Consider the following 22,524-nt stretch of genomic DNA (forward strand, 5'->3'; position numbering starts at 1 on the left):
AATCAAACAAGATGAAGATGGTCATTTCGTTTTCATCGTAGGGGAAATCCATCAACACAAAGTCTCAGTTCTGAACATCTATGCCCATAATACAAAGGAACCAACATTTGAAAAAGAAACGCTACTAAAACTCAAAGTTCATATAACACCTCACACACTTTTAGTGGGAGACTTCAATATACCACTCTCAACACTAGACAGGACCACCAATCAGAAACTCAACACAGAAACAAAAGAACTAACAGAAGTTATGTCTCAACTGGGATTAACAGACATCTATAGAACATTCCATCCAAAGAAAAAAGAATATACTTTCTTCTCTGCTCCACATAGAACCTTCTCTAAAATCGACCACATACTAGGTGACATAACAAACCTCAACAGATACAAGAGAATAGGAATAGTCTCCTGTATCTTATCAGACCACCATGCTTTAAAATTGGAATTCAACAACAACACAAATAGCAGAAAACCTGCAAACTTAAGGAAACTGAACAATGTGCAATTGTACCACTCCTAGGTCAAAGAGGAAATAAACAAAAAAATTAAGGACTTTCTGATATTCAACGAGAATGAGGACACAATATGCCCGAACTTATGGGACACCTTGAAAGCATTGCTACGAGGGATGTTCATTGCACTAAGTGCCCATATAAAGAAAACAGGATAGTCACATAAGAGAATTAACAGTGCAACTGTAAGCCTTAGAACAGAGAGAGGTGAACTCACCCGTAGAAGTAGATGCCAGGAAATAATCAACTTGATGGCTGAAATCAACAAAATAGAAACCAGGAAAACAATACAAAAAAAAAAAAAATCAATGCAACGAAGAATTGGTTTTCTGAGAAAATCAACAAGATAGAAAAACCTTTATCCAAATTAACGAAAAAGCAGAGAGAGAATATGCAAATTAACAAAATCAGAAACGAAAAGGGGAATATAACAACAGAGGAAATGCAGACCATTTTCAGGTCATACTTTGAAAATCTGCATTCCACAAAAATTGAAATTCAAAGGAAATGGACAAATTTCTGGATAATTATAACTTACCAAATTAAATTAAGAACAGAAAAACAACTTAAATAGACCTAAAACCTGCAAAGAAATAGAAGCAGTCATCGAAAGCCTTCCAACCAAAAAAGTCCAGAGCCAGATGGATTCAGTGCAGAATTCTACCAAACACTAAAGGAAGAACTAATACCACTACTCCTCAAACTATTCCACAAAATAGAAACAGAAGGTTCATTGCCAAACTCTGTTTATGAGGCCACAATAACCTTGGTACCCAAGCCTCACAAAGACACAACTAAGAAAGAAAACTATAGACCAATATCCCTGATGAATATCGATGCAAAAATACTCAATAAAATACTGGCAAACTGAATTCAAGAATACATCAGAGAAATCATACTCCATGACCAAGTAGGCTTCATCCCTGGAATGCAGGATGGTTTATCACACAAAAACTATCAAGGTGATCCACCATATAAACAAACAGAAAAAGAAAAACCATATGATTATCTCCCTAGATGCTGAAAACTCTTTCTACAAAATTCAACACCCTTTCATGATAAAGGTCTTGGAGAGGTCAGGGATAATAGGAACATACCTAAACATAATAAGAACCATATACAGCAAACCAACTGCCAACATCAAACTGAATGGAGAGAAACTTAAGCCAATTCCTATAAAATCAGGAACAAGACAAAGCTGCCCTCTCTCTCCATATCTCTTCAATATCGTACTAGATGTTCTAGCTAATGCTATAAGACAACAAAAGCAGATCAACGTGATGCAATTTGAAAAGGAAGAACTCAAACTGTCTCGATTTGCAGATGATATGATAGTTTATATAAGCAACCCAATACACTCTACCAGGGAACTCCTACAGCTGATAAACACCTTCAGAAAATTAGCAGTATACAACATAAACTCAAAAAAATAACAATAGCCCTACTTTTTTCAGACGACAAAGAGACAGAGAAAGAAATTGAGAAGCATCACCCTTTACAATAGCCTCAAGCAACATAAAGAATCTTGGTGTAATGCTTACCAAACAAATAAAAGACCTATATAACAAGAACAATGTGGCTCTAAAGAAAGAAATTAAGAAAGACACCAGAAAATTGAAAGATCTCCCATGCTCTTGAACAGGTAGGATAAACATAGTAAAAATGGCAATCTTACCAAAAGCAATCTACAGATTCAATGCAATCCCCATTAATATCCCCCCACAATTCTTCACTGACCTTGAAATGATAATAAGCAACTTTATATAGAAAAACAAAAGACCCAGGATAGCCAAAACAACCATATACAATATAAGAACTTCAGGAGGCATCACCATTCCTGATTTTTAAATCTACTACAGAGCTATAGTTCTGACAACAGCCTGGTATTGGCATAAAAATAGACAGGCAGATCAATGGAATGGAATTGAAAATCCTGATATTAACCCACACACCTAATGAACACCTGATTTTCAACAAAACAGCTAAAATTATACAATGGGGTGCAGACAGCATTTTCAACAAATGGTGCTGGCACAATTGGATGAGGGTGTGTAGAAGACTGCAGATAGACCCATGTCTGTCACAAAACTCAAGCCCAAATCGATCAAACACCTCAATCCAGCCACACTGAACCTCTTAGAAGAGAAAGTAGGAGGTACCCTTGAAAATAACTCCATTGGCACAGACCCTGAGAAAAACAATTAATAAGGGACCTCTTCAAACTTAAAAGCTTATGTAAGGCAAAGGACACAGTGGACAAGACCAAATGGCAGCCCACAGACTGGGAAGATTTTTCACCAATCCTGTATCCGACAAAGGGCAAATTTTAGAACTCATGAAACTAGTCAACATAACACCAAATAACCCTATTAAAAAATGGGTTACAGAATGAAGAAAGAATTCTCAACAGAGGAAATCAAAAAGGCTGAAAGACACTTAAGAAAATGCTCCACATCCTTAACTATCAGGGAAATGCAAATCAAAACATCATTGACATACCATCTTACTCCTGCCACAATGGATAAATTAGAAACACCAATGATGACTCATGTTGGAGAGGATGTGGAGAAATGGGAACACTCCTCCACTGCTGTTGGGAACGCAAACTCATACAGCCATTTTGGAGATCAGTATGGCGGTTCCTCAGGAAAATTGGAATTAGTTTACCACAGGACCCGGCAATCCCCCTCTTGGGCATATACCCATATGATCCACATCCACGCAAAAAAGACATCTGTTCAACTATGTTCACGGCAGCACTATTTGTAATAGCAAAAACCTGGAAGCAGCCTAGATGCCCCTCAATTGAAGAATGGTTAATGAAGATGTGGTACATCTACACAATGGAATACTACTCTGCAGAAAAAAATAATGTTATCTTGAAATTCGCAGGCAAGTGGATGGCACTTGAAGAAACCATCCTGAATGAGGTAACCCAGTCACAAAAAGAGGAACACAGTATGTACTCACCCATATGTGGATTTTAGACCTAGATCAAAGGATCACCAGCCTATAATTCACACCACCAGAGGAACTAGGATAGAAGGTGTATTCTAAGAGATTCATATAAAGTCCCTCACAGAACTGGGAAGGGACAAGTCCCCCAGAGCTCAGTTGAAGTGGGGGGGCAGCAAATGGAGAGAGAAGTAGGAGAAAATGAGGGGGAGTAAAGGAAAACATGTGCGACCAGGAAGATTGAGCCCGGTTAGGAATAGAAGATGAGAGAGAGAGAGAGAGAGAGAGAGAGAGAGAGAGAGAGAACATAAAAGATGGAGCCAATAATGGTTTGAAGTTAAATTGAACACAAAGAAAGGTCTAGAGAGCTACAAGACTGCTACCCACTAACAATCTGAGCTTCTGTGGAAAGGCTATCATAAATGCCCTTCCCGAAGAGTGAGATCAACAACAAACTTATCCATGGAGTCCTAAACTTGTGCCTGATGGAAACAGGAGCAAACACCCATACATAAACACTGAGTCAAAGTAGAACCCGGATGCAGATGGAGAGGACAAGACCAGGCTGCAGAAACACATAGAGACAGCTTACCTGAACAAGAAGGAGCTAATGGGCCAGCAGACTGATAGCTGGGAAGCCAGCATGGGACTGACTCAGGCCCTCCTGAATATGCCTCTCAGCCAGAAGAACTGAGCAGTCTAAGAGACCTCAGACAGTGGAGCCAGGATGTATCCCTGGTGCACAAAAGGACCTTGCGAACACATCCCCCATGGAGGGATAACTGCCTTAACCTAGAGACAGGAGAGAAGCCCTAGTCCCTACTTCACATGACCTGTCAGATCTACATGACCCCAACTGGATGGCATTCCCCTACATATGGAATTGGGGTGGGGGGATAGGAGGGGAGGGTGGATAGATTGCATGTGAGAGGGCAGAGAGGGTAAAGGGGAGAGAGGGAGAGGGAACTGGGATGGACATATAAAATAATAAATTAAATTAAAAAAAAATGCTTTGACTCCAAAATTTAAGCTCAAGGACAAGTTACTGGGGAAAAGGATTTCTATTTTTTTTTCCAAAGAAAATGAAAAGATGTGGATTCCTTCCAGACTAATGTGGTTTGATAAAGCCAGACTGCCTGAAACAGAGTACCAGGTGATCCTACATTCAAAACAGCTGTACAAAGCAGCCTTACAGACTACAGCCAGGATTTCTGCATCTTCTTGGAATTACCTTGTCAGAGACCCTTACCAGCAGGAAGTAGTATGGAAAGAATGATGCCCAAATTCCCAAATATTGTCTAATGTTTGTTTTCATTTAAATGGAATTGGTTATATAAAATAACAAAAAGGTAAAAATCATTATTTTATTTCTTTATTCATGAACACCAGGCTAAAATACTGGAGAACAAAGACATGGATTGTTAACATATATATTACAAATCTATATATGTTCTAGAAGCATTTGAAATGTAACAAAAAGACACAATAGCAAATAAAAGCTGTTAAAATTATTTGAATTTACAATTAACCATAAAATTGTGACCCAACAATCCATTACCTTGATCTGATTTTCCTTAACTTTTAGGAGTTGCTCTGCCTGTACATTGGATACTTCGATTGCTATTTTCTGTTTATTGAGTTGATTCATTTGTTCTTTCATGACTTTAGCTTCTTCTAAATACTGACAGGAAAACAATAACAACGATGTGAAAGATAGCACAATGTTTAGAAGAATTTTTTCAATATCATTAAAAGATACTAAATGTGTTATTAAATGATATTAAAAAAAGATAGGGTTGCTACTTAAATAGGGACTCGGATGTGGTTCCTTTTTATAAAGAACTTTCAAAGCAGAAGAGTATAAAATAAGAAATATTCTTCCATTGATTTACAAGGAAAATTTTAATCAAGTACACGATTTTGACACATACTTGTATGAAAAATCTAGTCAATTCTTTCTATCTTTGTACCCTATATACTCTGCTACATCTCATTACTTTTGTTTAATTGTTTGTTTTGTTTTCCCAATAGAGTTTCTCTGTATTGCTTTGGAGCCTGTCCTAGAACCTACTCTGTAGACCAGGCTGGCCTGGAACTCACAGCAGAGATACACCTGCCTCTGCCTCCCAGGTGTTGGAAAAAAGGTATGTGCCACCAATGCCCAGATATATATATATATATTCTGCAGATAATCTGAGCCTGAACTGCACTGTGAGTTCCAGTTTAGCCTGGTATACACGGTAGGACTTTGAAGTGAGGATGACTCAGTTTTTATTATAGTAAGGACAATCAACACAGGAGTCCTCACCACAATGTTTTCTAAAACCTGAGATGATACAACAAAGATGTGAAAGGAGAAGGCATCAACCCCAAAAGAAAATGGACAAACAGAAGGAACACATGTGAGACCAAAGAATCCACAGACAATAGAAGAAACATAAGCCAGTTAGAAAATCCTAAAATAAGATGACTTGACACAATCCAGAGAGGCTCATGATTGAAAGCAGTAGTAGTAGAGGGAGGAATGGAAACCAAAAGGGAAGAATTAGGGAACTGGAGAGACAGTAGAGTAGTTAAAAGCACATACTGCTCTTGCAGAGGACCCACACTCAATTCCCTGCACCTGCACTGAGTAGCTCACAGGTGCCTGTAATTCTATATGATCTAATGTCCTCCTCTAGTCCCTACAAATGCCTGAACATATACACACATACCAACACAGAGAAGTATACACATGCTCCTGATATCTCTCCTATTACCTCCCTGTACCTGTCTTCTCTCAAACATGCATATACACATCACATTTTCTGCCACTCATCTCGTTTTTTCTTTTATGCGTACATATAGCTGAATGTTTCATCCCTACTGGCAAGCTTCAATAGTGCTGTAAGGTGTTATGCATACAGCAGTCCAAACATATTCATCAATGTCACCTACCTGTGAAGCACACAAGCTGAAATAACAACCCAGCAGCAAGATGTGGCTTATGGTACCACAGTAGCATAAGTGTTATTAAAGTAAGCAACCACTTTCTAATTGGATTTAAGGCCAACCAGCTCAATGAGATGACATGTTGTCCAGCACAGCAATGCACACCTTTCACCTCAGTGCTCAGGAGGCAGATGCAGGGGGAATTCTGTGAGATCAAAGTCTTCCTGATCTACATAGGGAGCTCCAGGATAGACAGAATTACTTAGAGAGATTCTTTCTAAAAAATAAACTGGACCATCCCTGACACTATTAAGGCCTCTAGTCACTACACACAATTACAAATATGTACCCACGTGAACAAATGAATACACACACACACACACACACACTCAACGAATCAGGTAGTCGTCAATATCATTATATGGAAGGGCTTTAAAGTTAGTCTCTCCAATATTTCTTGGATTGCTATTTGGTCACAGAAGGCCTTACCCTCCCTGAGAAGCAGAAAGGGGATAGGGTGGGTTTTGGTGGGGGTTATAGGGGTGAATGGGAACATGAGGGAACTGGGATTGACATGTAAAACAACATTTTTTCAAATTTAAATAAAAAGGAAAAAAAACAAAATTTATATTGTCACAATAAATAGTTCTAGTAACCCACAGTTTCAAGAGTTTCCAGAATGTAAGAATCCAACATATTAATGAAACCCTATGTGACACATAATCACACAATCTCAGAGAGCCAAAGACAACAGAAAGATACTGTTCGAGAAGAAAAAAAGGGCAGCAAGCAAAGAAGGTCCCATAATCAACACATCATTCAAGTTTCAAAACCAAACATGGAAAGGGAAGACAATGCAGCAATATCAAAATTTTATTTAAAAAAAAATGCAGCACAGCAGAAAGATCTCCTGGTTTGAGACCTGCATGAGATTATAGTGAGTTCCAGAACAGCCAAGACTATTACACAGAGAAACCCTGTCACACTAACAACAACAAAAGCAGAATCAAAACACCAAGAAGTGCAAATAAGTATCAAAATATCAGAAACATGAAAGAGAACAAGGAGTTAGAGCAATTTCTCAGTGGTTAATACCATGCACTGTTCTCCAAGAGGTCCTGAGTTCAGTTCCCAGCACCTATATCGGGCTCATCACAGCCACTTATAACTCCAAGTACAGGAGATTCAACATCCTTCCCTGGCCTTTCAGAGCACCTTAATCATGAACACAAATGCACACAAATATAACATGCACAAAATTAAAAAAATAATAATTAATTTTAAAATAAAATCTTTTTTAAAAATGGAAAAATAAGACCTTTCGAGCTATGCAATTGCCTTTTAAAATTACCTACTGTACCTTATTATCTGAAAGATAAACAAGTTAATTAATCACAAATGTTCTTTTTTGAAACAGGAAACAGAACATTTAAGATAAGGAAACAAGAATCCTTGGCTGCTGAGTGAACTGTAGTATCAGGACAAAAATGCCCAGTAGATCTATAGAACACATTTTTCTTTTTCTTTCTTTGCTCTTTCTCTTTCCTTCCTTTCTTCCTTCCTTCCTTCCTTCCTTCTCCCTTCTTTCCTTCTTGGAGACATGGTTCCTCTGGCTATCCAGGATCTCATTCTGTAGACCCGGCTGGGCTCAAAGTCACAGAAATCCACCTGCTTCTGTTCACAGTGCTGGGATAAATAGGTATGTGACACCACTGCCACTCATTACACATTCTTATTGGACTAGAAGAATCTAAGATTCCAAGAAAAATGGCCCCCAGAAGAAAATGAAGAAGTCCAAGAATATCTATGGTTATTTCACAAGACCTGAATTTGGTTCCCCTTACAGACCATGTTGGGGATCTGATGCTTATGGCCTCCAAAGGTACCTGCACTTGTGTGCATATCTACAATCAAGTTACACACATGCATATAATTAAAATAAAAAATAGAAGAGGAAAAATCTGGCAGTAGGCACACACATAACTTTGAACCCAGCAATTAGGAGACTGAGTACCTCAGTAAGTTCCAGGTCACCCTGAATTTCAATACAAGACACTCTCAAAAAATAACAATAATAGAATTGTAAATGAACATATTAGCCAAGGTAGTTGAGTGATTGGCATTTCCATTGAGATAGATTACAAATATCCATTACAGGAAGCCAAGTAGTAAAATAAAACGTCGGGCAACTCAGGATATATAGTCAAGTCAGACAGACTACTATTCAGAGATCCATAATACTGTAAGAAGAAAATGTCACACTAGTAATTTGGGAAGATAGTAAAAGCGTTTCCACAAGAGGAAAAGGACAGTATGTCTGTAACAAAGTAAAGGTAAGGACAAACACCATGTCATACCTGTGCACAGTCAAACTCTCACACCACACCCCCACAAACACCCCCATCTCAATATGCACACTATAGAAAGGAAGGAAAAGAGAGACAGCAAGGGAGGGAAAGGAAGGAAGAAAAGAGACAGAGGGGAAGGGGCCTGGGACCTGGGAAGACAAACAGATTTATGACAACAGCAGCGAGAGCACGTGTGGGTTAGTGTCTAGGAGAGAGGAGGGTGAGGATAAAAGGTAAGATTTCACTTTACATTACCCCAAGAACTCCTCCCTCCTCTAGCACCCCAATTGGTAATCTGTTAACTCTTACTGCAGTCTTTATTGTGAGGAATCCTGTTAACCGATGTCTCCTGTGAGAGTAAAAATTCTGACTGCCTTCTATCAGGGGAGAAGACAGATGGAAGAACACACTTTTAAATCCTTTATGGGAGTCTGCAGGGGAGACTTCCTGCTCTCATAAGCTTACTCATTCACTACACAACTCCACACATGGTTCATTTGTGAGTACCCACAACATCAAAGGCTATATTCATATCTAAAAAAATATCTGTAGTCTACAAACCTGACGCACGCTTTCCTGACGTTGAGAATTTTCATTCAAGGTATCTGTTATTACTCCTTTAAGTCGTTCTTTATTTATTTCAAATATTCTTAGTGTGGTTTTGGCCTAAGTAAGAGAAATACACCATTTATAACAATTAAGCAGAAAGCCCCCTGATTATGTCTTTTCTGAAGAACGTAAAATGTAAGCAAAAGCCAAAACATTCCACTATTTACAGCAGAGGCAGTATCAACACTACTTTGATAGACAAAGTCATTTGCCACATGACTTTGAACAAATTATTGAACCTTCCATGTACAATGCAGACCATTTTGTTAACTACTGAAATAGAAAAGAACAATTATTAGTTACAGAATTATTGGTTTATTTAGCGGCTTACTTAAAACACTGCTTTACTGCCTATTTGCCAAACATGGCTTCACTTGCTACCAGGAAGGGAATAACCTGGAGAAATAGCTGAAAGAATGGGTTGTCACCCTTAGCAACCTGCTACTGCCATGTACACTTCAGAAAAATTTGCTTGCTTGCCTGCCCACTTTGTGATTTTAGAAAAGAAACTCTAACTAGAATTGAAGGCTTTCTGGAGGTCTCAGGAGGACAGTCCACTGGTGACCTCTCTCTTCCATGCTCACTAGTGTAGGAGTAGATATTAGAGAAAGACCCCACACTCCTTACACTTTGTCTCCTGACCTAAACTTTATACAGCAGGAAGCAAATCTATTTATTATCGATACATGTTACACAACTTCAAGAGTGCTCAGATACATTCCTAGGTTAAATATATCTAGAGGAAAATGAATTTCAATCAAAGTAACACATTAAAACAAATGCATATTTAAGATTGGCTACATTTCAAATACTAACAATATTTTATTACCTAATGTGATGGCTGTTTGGTTATCAATGATAACTGGAATTAACTAAAACCCAAGGAAGCTGTGAGTACTGTTTCTAAATTAAATAATTTCAAGTGGCAAGACCCACATTTAATCTGGATATTTTGAGGTGGGAAGATCCACCTATATTCCGGGCTATACCTTCTGGCAGCAGCCTATCTGAAGGACATGGAAGAGGAAGCTTGCTGGTCCTCACCCTCACTGGCATTACAGCCTACTTCTTTGGTATTCCATTGTATACTGAGTATCAGGTGAGATATCCAGCCTCATGGACTGAGAAAGTGCTGGATTCTTGGACTCTCTGTCGGTAGACTGACATTGCTGGTCTGAGTGGAACACAGCCTGGAAATCGCTTTAATAAATACCTGATATATAGATAGATAGATATTCAGATAGATAGATAGATGACATCTCATAAGTTCTGTTCCTCTAAAAAACTCTGACAAATATACCTAATAATGATATGAAACATAAATGGTCTTCAGAAGTGACAGACTAATTTATTTCAACTTAACTTACTTCAGCTAGCTGTGATTTGACAGACTGTGATTCATCTGCTAGAGACTGGATCATTTTTGAAAGGTCACTGATCTGAAAAGACAGTATCAGTCAGTAAGTATTTAATAAGTCCATTTTGCTCCAAGACAACATGCATTAGTTAGGTACATTGTTAATTTACTGTTAATAAAAGGGAGAGGCCAGATAAGGAGGCCTTGTCAGCTTGCATTCCAAGTGCTCACAAGGATTTTAATAATTATGTAATCACATGATGTCCTTACAAAAGCAATACATCATAGAACTTTTCAGGTTTAAGGTGAACCCACTAATTCGTATGTTAAATAATCTCACACACATCAAGATTTTGCTTAATCCAGAATTTAAAGTAATATAAATGATATATATATATATATATATATATATATTATATATGTTATATATTTTTCACTATGAATATTCAAGTTATATTCTTTATGGTTACTTCCAACGTAAACATTGAAATTTTCCATTTAAAATAACAAGCGAGCCAAGTGTGGGGGTGCACACTTGTAACCCCAGCTCTTAAGAGGCACAGGCAGGAAGGTCATGAGTTTTAGGCCAGCCTCACTTATACATACAGGACTATATTCTAATACTATGTCAATGAATATAAACAATAAGAAAACAGGAATATGCACAAGCCACTCATCATAACATCTAAAAAGTAAAAGTTTGATGGGAGGTGTTGGCACATGCCTTTAATCCCAGAAAACAGGAGGCAGAGGGAGGTGGATCTTTGTGAGTTCCAGGCCAGCCTGGTCTGCATAGTGAGTTTCAACACAGCCAGACCTATTACATGGAGAAATCCTGTCTTGAAAAAACAAAACATAACAACAAATAAATAAAAGAGGTGAAAAGATCAGATCAGATGTGAAAATTTTTGTTCTCATATTATTCTACATCATTTTTTTTCTTTTGATTTTTCAAGACAGGGTTTTTCTGTGTCACTTTGGAACCTTCCTGGAACTCATTCAGTAGAGCAGGCTGGCCTCAAACTCACAGAGATCTGCCTGCCTCTGCCTCCAGAGTGCTAAGATTAAAGGCATTTGTCAAGAATGCCCAGCCTGCATTCCATTTTTTATATACATGAGCTTCTTTACATTTCAGGGCAGGATAGCTTGGAACTGTTGTTTCTTCCTCCCAAGTGCTGGTATTATAAGTTTGTGCCACTATGGTTGGCTCACATATAATATTTTAATCAATATTTAATTTATAGTTAAGATTCATAATTCTCTTGGAATATATAAGACTCACCAATTCCTCTTCTTCATGATGTTTAGCTCTCTCTTCTTCTAGTTTCTTCTCTATAAGTAATATTTCTTCTTCAAGTTTAGATTTATCTCTTTCTAGATTTTTATAAGTTGCCTAAAATAGAAAGCTAACTTAAACAAGGCAAACATAAGAATTTTTAGTTAGGGTAAAAATCAGATGAGTGTAGGGTAAAAATCAGATGAGTATACTCAAATTTATAAACACTTTATACGTTTTTTCATTTCTCAAATATTAAAATAACAACAGGTTTACCAGTTGCCAGCAACTTCTATAAAAAAAGTGTAAGTATTTTAGGTGCCCACCAGTTAACCACGGAAAACAATGAATACCCACGGAAGGAATTAAAACAGTTGCTTTCCAAAAAAACTTTTATGTAAAAATAAAGAAAAATTAATGAGTTTATTTGGAGTCTAAACTCCCTGCAGATTCTACAAGGGCATTCTAAATCATAAGACACAGACTTGCTACTCAGGACAGAGGATGACAGAACTGACATACTGGACTGAACACATAATCTAAGGGACAAAGTTTTTTTTCTGTTTTATATTGGTAGGAGCAGGCTACTTCTATTTACTCTACAGGCTCACAACTCAGTTTTAATAACCGTTCCACTTTCAAAAAGTATTGAGGCACTTCATCACATCATACTCTGTCTGTTAAGAAAAGTCATTGTGTCCTCTGAATCAAGAGAGTTAACTGTCCATCTCTCCTAAACTCTCCATTCTGTGAAATCATGGTTATGGACTGAAAACTGGCTGTGATGGAGTGTGTAGACAAGGGTTGATGCACAGAAAGGGATTAAATATTTATCACCATGCCACTCTTTACAATGTAAACCTCAATTCTAATTTTAGTAAATATCTACTACCATGGTAAGAAAAAACAATATGGTCACAACTTACTTGTCTGCTACTATGCTTAAATTTGTGAGAGTTCTATGTCTCTTTCCTGGAGCAAACTATGTCAAAAGTAGGAATTGTCTTTCCAATCCATTCACCAGAGTACAGAATGCAGAATTTCTTTCTTTCTATAAATCTATAGCTTCTGATAAACTGATTTTGTATCCCTCAAAACAAGTTAATGACAAGAGATAAAACTGTTATGTTTTAAAATATTTTATACCACCTACAACTATTCTGTTTCCACTAACTTTTTCTGTACATTGTAAGATCCAGATACACAATTTCATATTTCTCTGACATAATTATTTTTGGGGAGACAAGATATTTCTAATAAGAATCTTTTCCCTAGCTTTTACATCATACTTTTTTTTTTTACCTTCAAACTCTGTACTTCTGTTGATGCCTTGTCAAAGTTGGCCTCCTTTAAGGATGACTCTAAGCCTTCATACTGAATAAAACAAGGGAACACATGAGGAAAAAATACAAATTTTATCTCAACTTGTATCTAAATAGACACCAAAGAAGGAAACAGAATTTATATCCACCATGTAAAGTACCCTTGGATTTTATGAGCTTAGTTTTGCAATCTAAACACTGTGCTGAGGAAAGCCAGGTCTACAAATAAGCCACAATCACCAGCCTAGGCAACATATGGCAGAACGTTTCCTTTGTGACTACCAAAGTTGCCCCACATCTGCTGGGGCTGAAAACCCTAACAGCAAGTGTGACTAAAGTGGATCTAAAGAAGTGAGTCATCTACTATCCCCTGAACAGATTAATGGCTTCTCCAGTCTGTCAGTAGAACAATATGTGGTAACTGGCTATCAGACATTTATATCATGTGATAAATAAGGCAAGTAAGGAAGATAAAATCTGTGAGTTTCAGACCACCCTGGTCTACAGAGTGAGTTTCAGGACAGCCAGTGATGCACAGAGAAACCCTGTCTCAGCACCTCAGAATTTGTGTTATTTAGAGACAAAGCCTTTAAATACAGCTAGGTTAAAATGAGGGATTTAAGATGACTGCAATGTAATATGGCTGGTATCCTATGTGGAGAGCACTAGGACAGAGAGAGACATAACAAGCAGACAGCAATATCTAAAGTCAAGGGACATGTCACAGAGGAAGCAAAGCCTGGCTATATCTTCATGGACTCATTTCAAGAACTGTAAGGAAATTCACTTCTGCTGCTAAAGGTATTTTGTCACAGTAGCCCTAGCATGCCCAAATGAAAACAGTAAATAAAGTCTCTACATGATAACAAGTAAAAGTACCTTTACATCCTTGATAAGCAAAAAAAAAATCTCATGAAACATTACACTACATTAAATTGTAATTCAAATCCTCTACCTTCTAAGACACTGAACAAAACAGAAATGTAAGCCACAGAGTAGAAGAGATTTACAATCCATATATCGGACAAAACTCTTTCTTATATACGACATAAAATAGTAAAAGCAAAGGCCCTAATCTATATGGCATAAACTGAGAAAGATTATGAGTGCATTTAAATGGATGGAAATGGGCAAGTGTGATGGCTCAGTAAGTAGTTAAGGAGCTTGCTGCCAAGACTGATAACCTGAGTTCAATCCTAGGGACCCACGTAATAAAAAGAGGAAAGTGACTCCTCCATGTCCTATGATCCTATGATCACCACACAAATGCCTTCTTGGTACATGCCTACACACATAGACACAAATAGACACACACAATAAAAATAAAGTCATCTTTTAACGTGTAAAAGACTTAAAAGGCAATTTTACAATATCTAAATGAGCAATAAGCAAATCAAGGTGATCTGACTAATTAGTCAGGGAAGGTAAACACTACACATCACCAGGGTGGCTGCAAAGAGAATGGCTAAGTGATGAAGTTGAGCAGCAACAGAGCTCTGGTCTGAAACAAAGCTCTGATGGCAGGCAATAACCCATGGAGAACAATTAAGCTCCACACTGTGATGGATTGTATTTTCAAACACATCTTACCTCCTCTTGAGCAAGGCACACTTTGTCAATTAGATCACATTTCTTTTTGATTTCCATTGCAAGTTCCACAGCCAGTCTATTCTCTCTTACTGAGCAAGCAAAGAAAAGATTATTATGACTAAAGTGTGAAAACGCTTTAAATTATATACAATCACAAGATCTAAAATCAAAAAAGACTACTTACTCAAATAAAGTCGGCTTTGAATCTGAAACAAAAATTTAACAAAATTACATTAAAACAAATATATCTTCAAGCAAATCTATCTGACTTCTACTTCCAGCTTTAAGATGCCAACTTTCTTATGGCCTTATGGTAAATAAATTACCGGAAAGCCTTCTATTTCAAATGAAAACAATGCTATATAGTAAGGTCTCCCATTGTGTGGTATCATATGTGTTATCATATTAAAGGCTCTGAAACAGTCTTATTCTAAAGAAAACTGTATAATTCCACTTAACTCCATGTTTCCCATGCATATATTGGCTCTAAAACAAAGTATTTTAAGGAGCCACCATTATTAAATCTCCTACGGTTAATAATCAAAATAAAAATATATGAAATATCATTGGACTCTAGACCTTGACTGACTAAAAAAACTCATTAGTATTTTTCTTCTTCATACTTCAGCTTTCGATAAGGAAGGGATACATCCACCCTTGAGAACAGTGGGGATAGGGTAAAGTGATCAAGGGACGCAAACAAGAACACTCATGCCACCTAGAAAACAGAGACAGAAAACTGGAAGAAAAAAAAAATGACAAAAAAAACAGTAGGATATATGTAAGCAGAAGGTAAGGAAGAAAAAAACCATGAAGATATTAGAAATGAAGTCAGTCAGAAGCACAAAGGCCAACATCTAAAAAGAAGTCTCAGAAAGAAAAGGCTATGTTATGACTCCCTCCTTAAAAAACAGTTAGCATAGGAAAAAGCAATATAGGATCCATAGGAAAAAGCAATATAGGATCCAGGAGAGCCATGAAAGTGGCGATTTTTACTCTTAGTTGGGAAGTAGATACACTTGCAAACTTTTTAATATTGTTAAAAACAAACACAGACACACCAAATTTAAAGAAGAAAAGGGAAAGAAAGAAAGTTGGGGCTTTAGTACTAGTGTGTAGTATCCCTACAATAAAATCCTTTAAAATACACTTACATAAAAATATTTCTGTTAATCTCTGTTCAGTTTTTAAAAACCACCTGTTAGCATAACGCAGAACACTAAGACCTAACTCATTTCCCTGAAATAACAAGTTTCTCCAATTAGATGTTCAATCTAAACACAAAATGAAGGTTAGAGAGAAATGGCTCAGAACATTTGTTAGTCTTGTAGAGGACCAAAATTCAAATGCCATCATCGACATTATAGCTCACAGTCATCAGTAATTCCAGCTCCAGGGCATCCAACAATGGCCCACTAATCACTTCTGTAGACCAGGAACACGTACCACACACACATGCATACAAGCAAAACAGTCATGCACATAAAAGGAAATAAACTTAAAAAACAAAAACAAAAAACTTAGAATGACCATTCACTTACTATAAGTAGTTACTTACTGATCGGTATCCTCTCCAAAGAAATAAGAAAACGGTAAGCAGTCCAATGGCAACCACACATATCAGCAATTCTAATGATGGCTCACTAGGATCAAAGCTTGTTGTCATATCTTCAGGCACTGCTGCCACAACCTTCAAGACAAAGAAAATAAACTTATAAGCATGCTTCTTCAACAGTACTGGTACAAAGACAGGCACAGGTGGCTGTGGCCAACTCTATTCATATTGAATGGGCTACCATAAAATACAAAGCAGAATGCCTCCAAACATGTTTCTAGTAAATTACAATTGTTCGTATTGAGGGGCTAAGTGTGGTGAAACAGTAGTTTTCAAACAGAAGTTATGGGGAGATTCCACAGAGCATAACTCCAGGAGAGTTAAAGGATAAGGATATAGTATCAAGAAAAGAACATTATGGAATATTTTATATGTGTTTCATTCTTTTATGTTGCATTTGTTTAACTCTGTAAAGCTGCATTACTTTGCCAGTCTAAAACACCTGATTGGCCAAATGAATAGCTGAACAGACCAATAGCTAGGCAGGAAAAATAGGCAGGGCTGGCTGGCATGCAGAGAGAATAAATAGGAGGAGAGACCTAGAGAAGATCCAGGGACAAGAGGAGGAGGACACCAAGGGCACCAGTCACAGAGTAAGAAGGAAAGCAAGGCTCAGAGGCAACACATAAAGAGAAATGGGATAATTTAATTTAGAAAAGCTGGCTAGAAACAGCTGAGATAAGGCCAGCCATTCGTAATAAGTAAGTAAGAATAAATCTCAATGTATTTATTTAGGAGATGGGTGAGGGACACCGTCCCTACCAAAGATTTTTAAAATCCAGTAAAAAAAAAAAAAAAAAAAAAGTATCAATGATCTGGGTTGGGTTCTTTTCCCTGAGTTCAAGTTCATGATTTATCCATATGCACTGGGTTTGAAAAAACATTTCCTGCAGAGGAAAAACACTGAACTGCAGCTTGTCCTCTGAGGAAGGGAGAGTGATAAGAAACTAATGACAGAGCTTCAGAGTTGGGATGTAAACCCTTCCTTCCTGTCTCTTGAGTTAAATTAATGCAGTTTGAGCCCAAAAAAGAAAATGGTTCTTTCAAAAACAACCCTAGAAATGATGGGCTTGACTCTTTCCAGGCATCAACATACACCATCTAGAAACTCCACAGCTGTCTTCTCCTTGGGGTCTGACAAAATGAACAACAAATCCTTAGATAATTACTATCTATAAAACCTGTTTTATGCTAGTACATGACAAGGACCTTTTACAAGCTGCTATCTACAGCTTATTAACTTCTACCAAAAAAAAAAATACATGCAATAGTATCCTCTTTTTTTATTCCCTGTATCGTTATTTTCCTTTTTACATCTGTGACTCCAGAAAGGATCCAAAGTGTAGGTGCACAGCCTCTGCTCTGGGTTTCATGGAGAGTTCCTTTAACCTTGTGTTTTGGATCCTTAAGGTACAGGACTGACCTTACAAGGGCTCAGAAAAGGGTTGAAAATATTTTATCCTGGTCCTCTCTCTCTTTCTCATCTGAGCCACATACAAAAAAGTGTGATATCATGTTGCAAGGCAATGATACCAACGATTTGCCTCTAGGATCACAAGAATAGATATTCAGGCACGGCAAATATTTCCATTATCTCACTCCAGAGACTATGAATGTATATCCAAGCCCTCCACATACCCTCTAAAATATTCTTCCACACCTCACAGAGTAAGGCCTGCAGTTAATTGCATATTTTACCTCTTCCTGAATCCATCTTCCCTCAGTGGGTTATTCTAGTCTTTATTACCAGACCCCAATACTAACTGATCATAAACAAGTAGACTCCTCTGATAGCAGATAAAAAAGACTAAGACTAAAACTGTTACTAGAAACAAAGATGTGATGGAAAAGGCTAGCTCAGTCTTTAAGATGTAGGATTTTATGCAAGAGAACAATAAAATGAAGTAAATCTGTTGAAGTAAGGATAAAACAAACCGTTCATCAACAGTAGTTAGTTATTTTTAGATCTCATTTTCAGTGAGTCAGCATGAAAAGAGAACATGGTAAAAACACAACAAATAAGTTAGACTATCATACTAGCAAAATACTATGCAATAATAGCAGAAAATACATTCACTCTCAAATGTACATGGAAGATTCTTCAGAAAAAATCCAGGCATTAAGCTAAAACACACCTCAATGTTTTCTTTGTTTTTTGTTTTGTTTCTTTAAATAATCAAACCACATGGCCAAGCCCAGAGAAATGGCTCAGCAGCTGAAAACATTTGCTGCTCTTGCAGAGGAGCAGACTTCAGTTCCCAGAATCCATGTCAAGAAGTCCCTAAGTGCCTGCCCATGACTCCAGCTCTGTGAGATCTGATGCCCTCTTGCTGCTTCCTTGGGCAGCTGAAGCTACAAGCACATACACACACATACACATAGTTTAAAATAGTAAAAATTCAATTAAAAAATTCCCATGTCGAGAAGCATCTTCTCTGATTACAACGGGTTAAAATTAGTTATCAAAAAACAGGAAGGGCTGGAGAGAGAGCTCAGCAGTTAAGAGCATTTGTCATTCTTGTAGATAAATGACCCATGTTTGTTTCCCAGGATCCACTTGGTGGCTCACCACTATCTATGATTCCATTTCCAGGGAAATATGTCACCCCTTAAGGCATCTTTAAGCACAGCAAACATGTGACGCATGGACATACATGCAAGAGCAAAACATCCATGAACATAAAAGGTTTTTTTTAAAAAAAATAATAAAATGCAACATAAAACTTACACAAAACAACTAATTCAGTGTGTAACAGGAAAATTTATAGTCATAAAAGACTTTGTAAAAAAAAATATGTGGGGGCAGGGGCTGGAGAGATCTCACAATGATTAAAAACATTAACTAGTTGTCAAGAGGTTCTGAGTTCAGTTCCTAGCATCCACATGGTAGCTCACAACCATCTGCAATGAGGTGCCCTCTTCTGGCCTGCAGGGATATAAGGAGACAGAACACACTATATATAATAAATAAATCTAAATAAAAATTTTAAATATTATTGGGCCAGGAAGATAGCTCAGCAGGTAAAAACTTTGCCACCAATCCTCAGGACCTGTGTTTGACCCCCATCACCAATGTGGTAGAAGGAAAAAACCGACTCTTGGGGCTTTGGATTTACACACACACACACACACACACACACACACACACACCATATATACACAGAAAGGAATGTAATGCTCAGTTAAAAAAATCAATGTCATAATCCACAGTAAAAGAAATGAAGAAAAAGAAGATCTCAACAGATAGTAATAAAACATGTAAGAAAATCGACAGTCTAATCATCAGGAGACTGCAAACTAGGACTACTTTTCTCAATCTGACAAACAGCACCAATAGAAGACTCATAGCTAACACCATCCTGAAGGGGAGAGAATTGTTCCCTTACAAAATGCAACACACATCCACACAGCCCACTTAACCACAGAAAATCCAGCCAAGTCTGCAAAATCCCTCCGTGTTCCTCACCCCAAACGTTATCAAAAAGTGTTGGTAACTGCTAGGTGCCTGTGTATTTTATGTGAAAAGCCAGAGGCTGCTGTTGTAATGTCTTCCTTCTCTACCTTAATTTTTCTAAGGCAGAGTCTCTCACTGAATCTAGAGCTCACACATTCTCTGATAAACTGATGACCAGTGAACCTGGGATTCCTCTATTCATACCTCCACCCAGCGTTTACATTGCCTTAAGGGCTCCAACTCCAGATCATGGCAAGCACTTTCCTTTCCGCACTGAGTCATCTCCCTAGGCCCTAATTGTGGATTCTGAGGGAGATGTGTGTGATCTGAAATCATCTCTCATCTACAATATGCTTCTCTCCCCATAAGGCCCATCTCAGTAACTTAGCTGACAGAGCCAGGAACTTGGGACTATTCCAGATTCTTCACACATCCCACCCCTCTCTGCAGCTAATCAAGAAAGTCACTCTCATTTTAGCTCTTATTTCTTCTTGCCCCATTTAGGACCAACTTCTCTATCCTTATCCCTATCAATTCTCCTTCCTGTGTTTTTTCCCCTGACATTTGATTCTCATACTATCAGGAATATCTATACATTTTTCTATGGGTCTCACCACTGATGAGCCTGTGCTGGATCTCACACCCCACAGCAATCCTTGAGACCCACTGGTCTACAGTAAGCATCATGTCACATCAGGCCCTTGGCTCACTTATGCTGTGAGCTCCTGTGTATGCTGTTTTCACACCTCATCTACTGAAACTTATTTGCTCAGTCTAAAGACTTTGCCAGCAACCCGAGGAAAAACAATCACTCCCTTCCCTTATTTTGCATGTGTACTTCTATAGGCAATAGACTTCAACTGTGGATTAATTTTGTGTATTTTCTCCCCAAACAGCCAACATGATGAAAATGACCAAAATCCTTATTTCATTTAGAACCTCCATAGAGCATTTTTATTCATGGGCAAATGAACCATGAGCATGGCACTACTTACTTTAAATTCACAGAACATGAAGATAATTAGAACTGGCAGCAGCTCAAAAATCCTCCATGGGCACACCATGGTGGCAGTACGAGGCACCACCATCCCTGTACCCACCATGGGGGGCCTTGCAGCTGGACAGATGGACAGCAGCAGAGCAGAGCACAGTCAGTGGGACACTGGGAAAGGGAAGGCTTCTGGGGCCGGCTGGCACCACTGCCCTCTCCACCTCCTTATCTCAGTTGACGCGTCAACGCTGGCACTCTGACCTCCAGCACCAGAGTCCTGGAGAGCTGGAGCAAAAAAACCTAAAGCACCCAGTGTGGGGCTGCAGGCCTACACTCCCAGGCCTGGGGCACAGCCCCGGAGTGAAAGCTCAGCCCCCTATCCCCAGCTACTATCGCACTCTGTCCTATCAAGTCAAAAAAACAAAAAAAAAAAAAAAAAAAAAAAAAAAAAAAAAAAAAAAAAAACACTCCCCTATGGAACACTAAAAGCTGAAGCACCAACTTTGGGGCTACAGCCCTACACTCCGAGGGCTGGCACAGCCCCAGAGTGAAAGCTCAGCCCCCAAGTTACAGCTACTATCATCCTCTGTCCTATCCTCTCCAGTCCAAAAGCCACACTGTAGTAGCTAGGGGGAAACGCTCCTACGCAGAGATGTCGTCCTCCGTCATAATCAGTGTCAGAAAACGGCCTCTGACGTAAGAGACGATGACGCATTCACACTTCGAACTCACTGTGATCAGCCCAGTTATACCACTTGACTCCTAAGAAATATACTTTCTTGACTCGGAATTAATAGCAGGTAGGTAGGTGGGTGGGTGGGTAGGTGGGTGGGTGGGTGGGTGGGTGTGTGTGTGTGTGCGTGTGTGTGTGTGTGTGTGTGTGTGTGTGTACTAATTCCTGGAGATGGAGACATTCTGCTCAGCACTGCCCTATTTAGCATCCTATTTGTAGGCCTCATGAAATAAGCTGATGCTTTTGTGTATCTCAAATGTAGGACCTGAGAGTCACTGCTCTGAAATGTCTTTTTATTTTTCAGTGTCAGGTCTCATTTCATTGCTCCATGTGCTTCCATATAATGACTGCTTTGAATTTCCTCCAAGAAAACTATGTAGGAACTTGGCAAAGTATGTTGGAAAAGAAAACAAAAAACAAACAAACAAATAAAACAGACCATCTAAAGTTTTTAAGCATCAGAAATTTGGTTTGTTTTTCCCTAAATTGGAAGTTAGAGCTGATGTGTCAGTTCATTTCCCCAGTTGTTACCTTCAGGGTGATTGAACAGAAGATCAACTGATAAGTATTAATTGCCCTCAAGGAAGTTCTGGGAGCTACCTGTGTTTGCTGTGCTCACTGAACCACACCAAGTTGCAAAACTAGGTACCACCTGTACTTGCCCAAATTTAGTTTATCACTTTGGGCCATGTGGTTTTAGGACAGAGCTGACTGGAGTTGGGTTTTGGCCCCAACTAAGCTTTCTTACATGCAGAAGAAGCCTTAAACTCCAGTGCATGTGTGCTGTAGGCCAGTAGTGACACTGTTCAAATACACTAAGCAGAAAATGTC

The 22,524-nt window shown here is 38.3% G+C and overlaps 1 protein-coding gene and 1 non-coding gene across 2 annotated transcripts in view; both read right to left on the bottom strand.

The window, feature by feature from the left end:
• Positions 1-21,027, bottom strand: part of LOC127214438 (melanoma inhibitory activity protein 2-like) — a 33,651-nt gene extending 12,624 nt beyond the window's left edge. The window contains exons 1-10 of the mRNA XM_051174846.1: positions 20,965-21,027; positions 16,459-16,590; positions 15,081-15,106; positions 14,901-14,985; positions 13,271-13,362; positions 12,850-12,856; positions 11,995-12,105; positions 10,723-10,794; positions 9,308-9,412; positions 5,026-5,148 (exon numbers count right to left, since the gene is read on the bottom strand). Coding sequence (XP_051030803.1) covers positions 5,026-5,148; positions 9,308-9,412; positions 10,723-10,794; positions 11,995-12,105; positions 12,850-12,856; positions 13,271-13,362; positions 14,901-14,985; positions 15,081-15,106; positions 16,459-16,590; positions 20,965-20,982 — 771 coding nt within the window. The 5' untranslated portion in view covers positions 20,983-21,027. The remainder of the gene's footprint in view (positions 1-5,025; positions 5,149-9,307; positions 9,413-10,722; positions 10,795-11,994; positions 12,106-12,849; positions 12,857-13,270; positions 13,363-14,900; positions 14,986-15,080; positions 15,107-16,458; positions 16,591-20,964) is intronic.
• On the bottom strand, positions 17,830-17,951 carry LOC127214441 (small nucleolar RNA SNORA26). Its single transcript, XR_007833843.1, has one exon. It is a non-coding gene; the product is annotated as a small nucleolar RNA SNORA26 (small nucleolar RNA).
• Positions 21,028-22,524: the final 1,497 nt, after the last annotated feature.

This window comes from Phodopus roborovskii, unplaced genomic scaffold (genome assembly GCF_943737965.1).
Source record: "Phodopus roborovskii unplaced genomic scaffold, PHOROB, whole genome shotgun sequence".
NCBI lineage: Eukaryota > Metazoa > Chordata > Mammalia > Rodentia > Cricetidae > Phodopus > Phodopus roborovskii.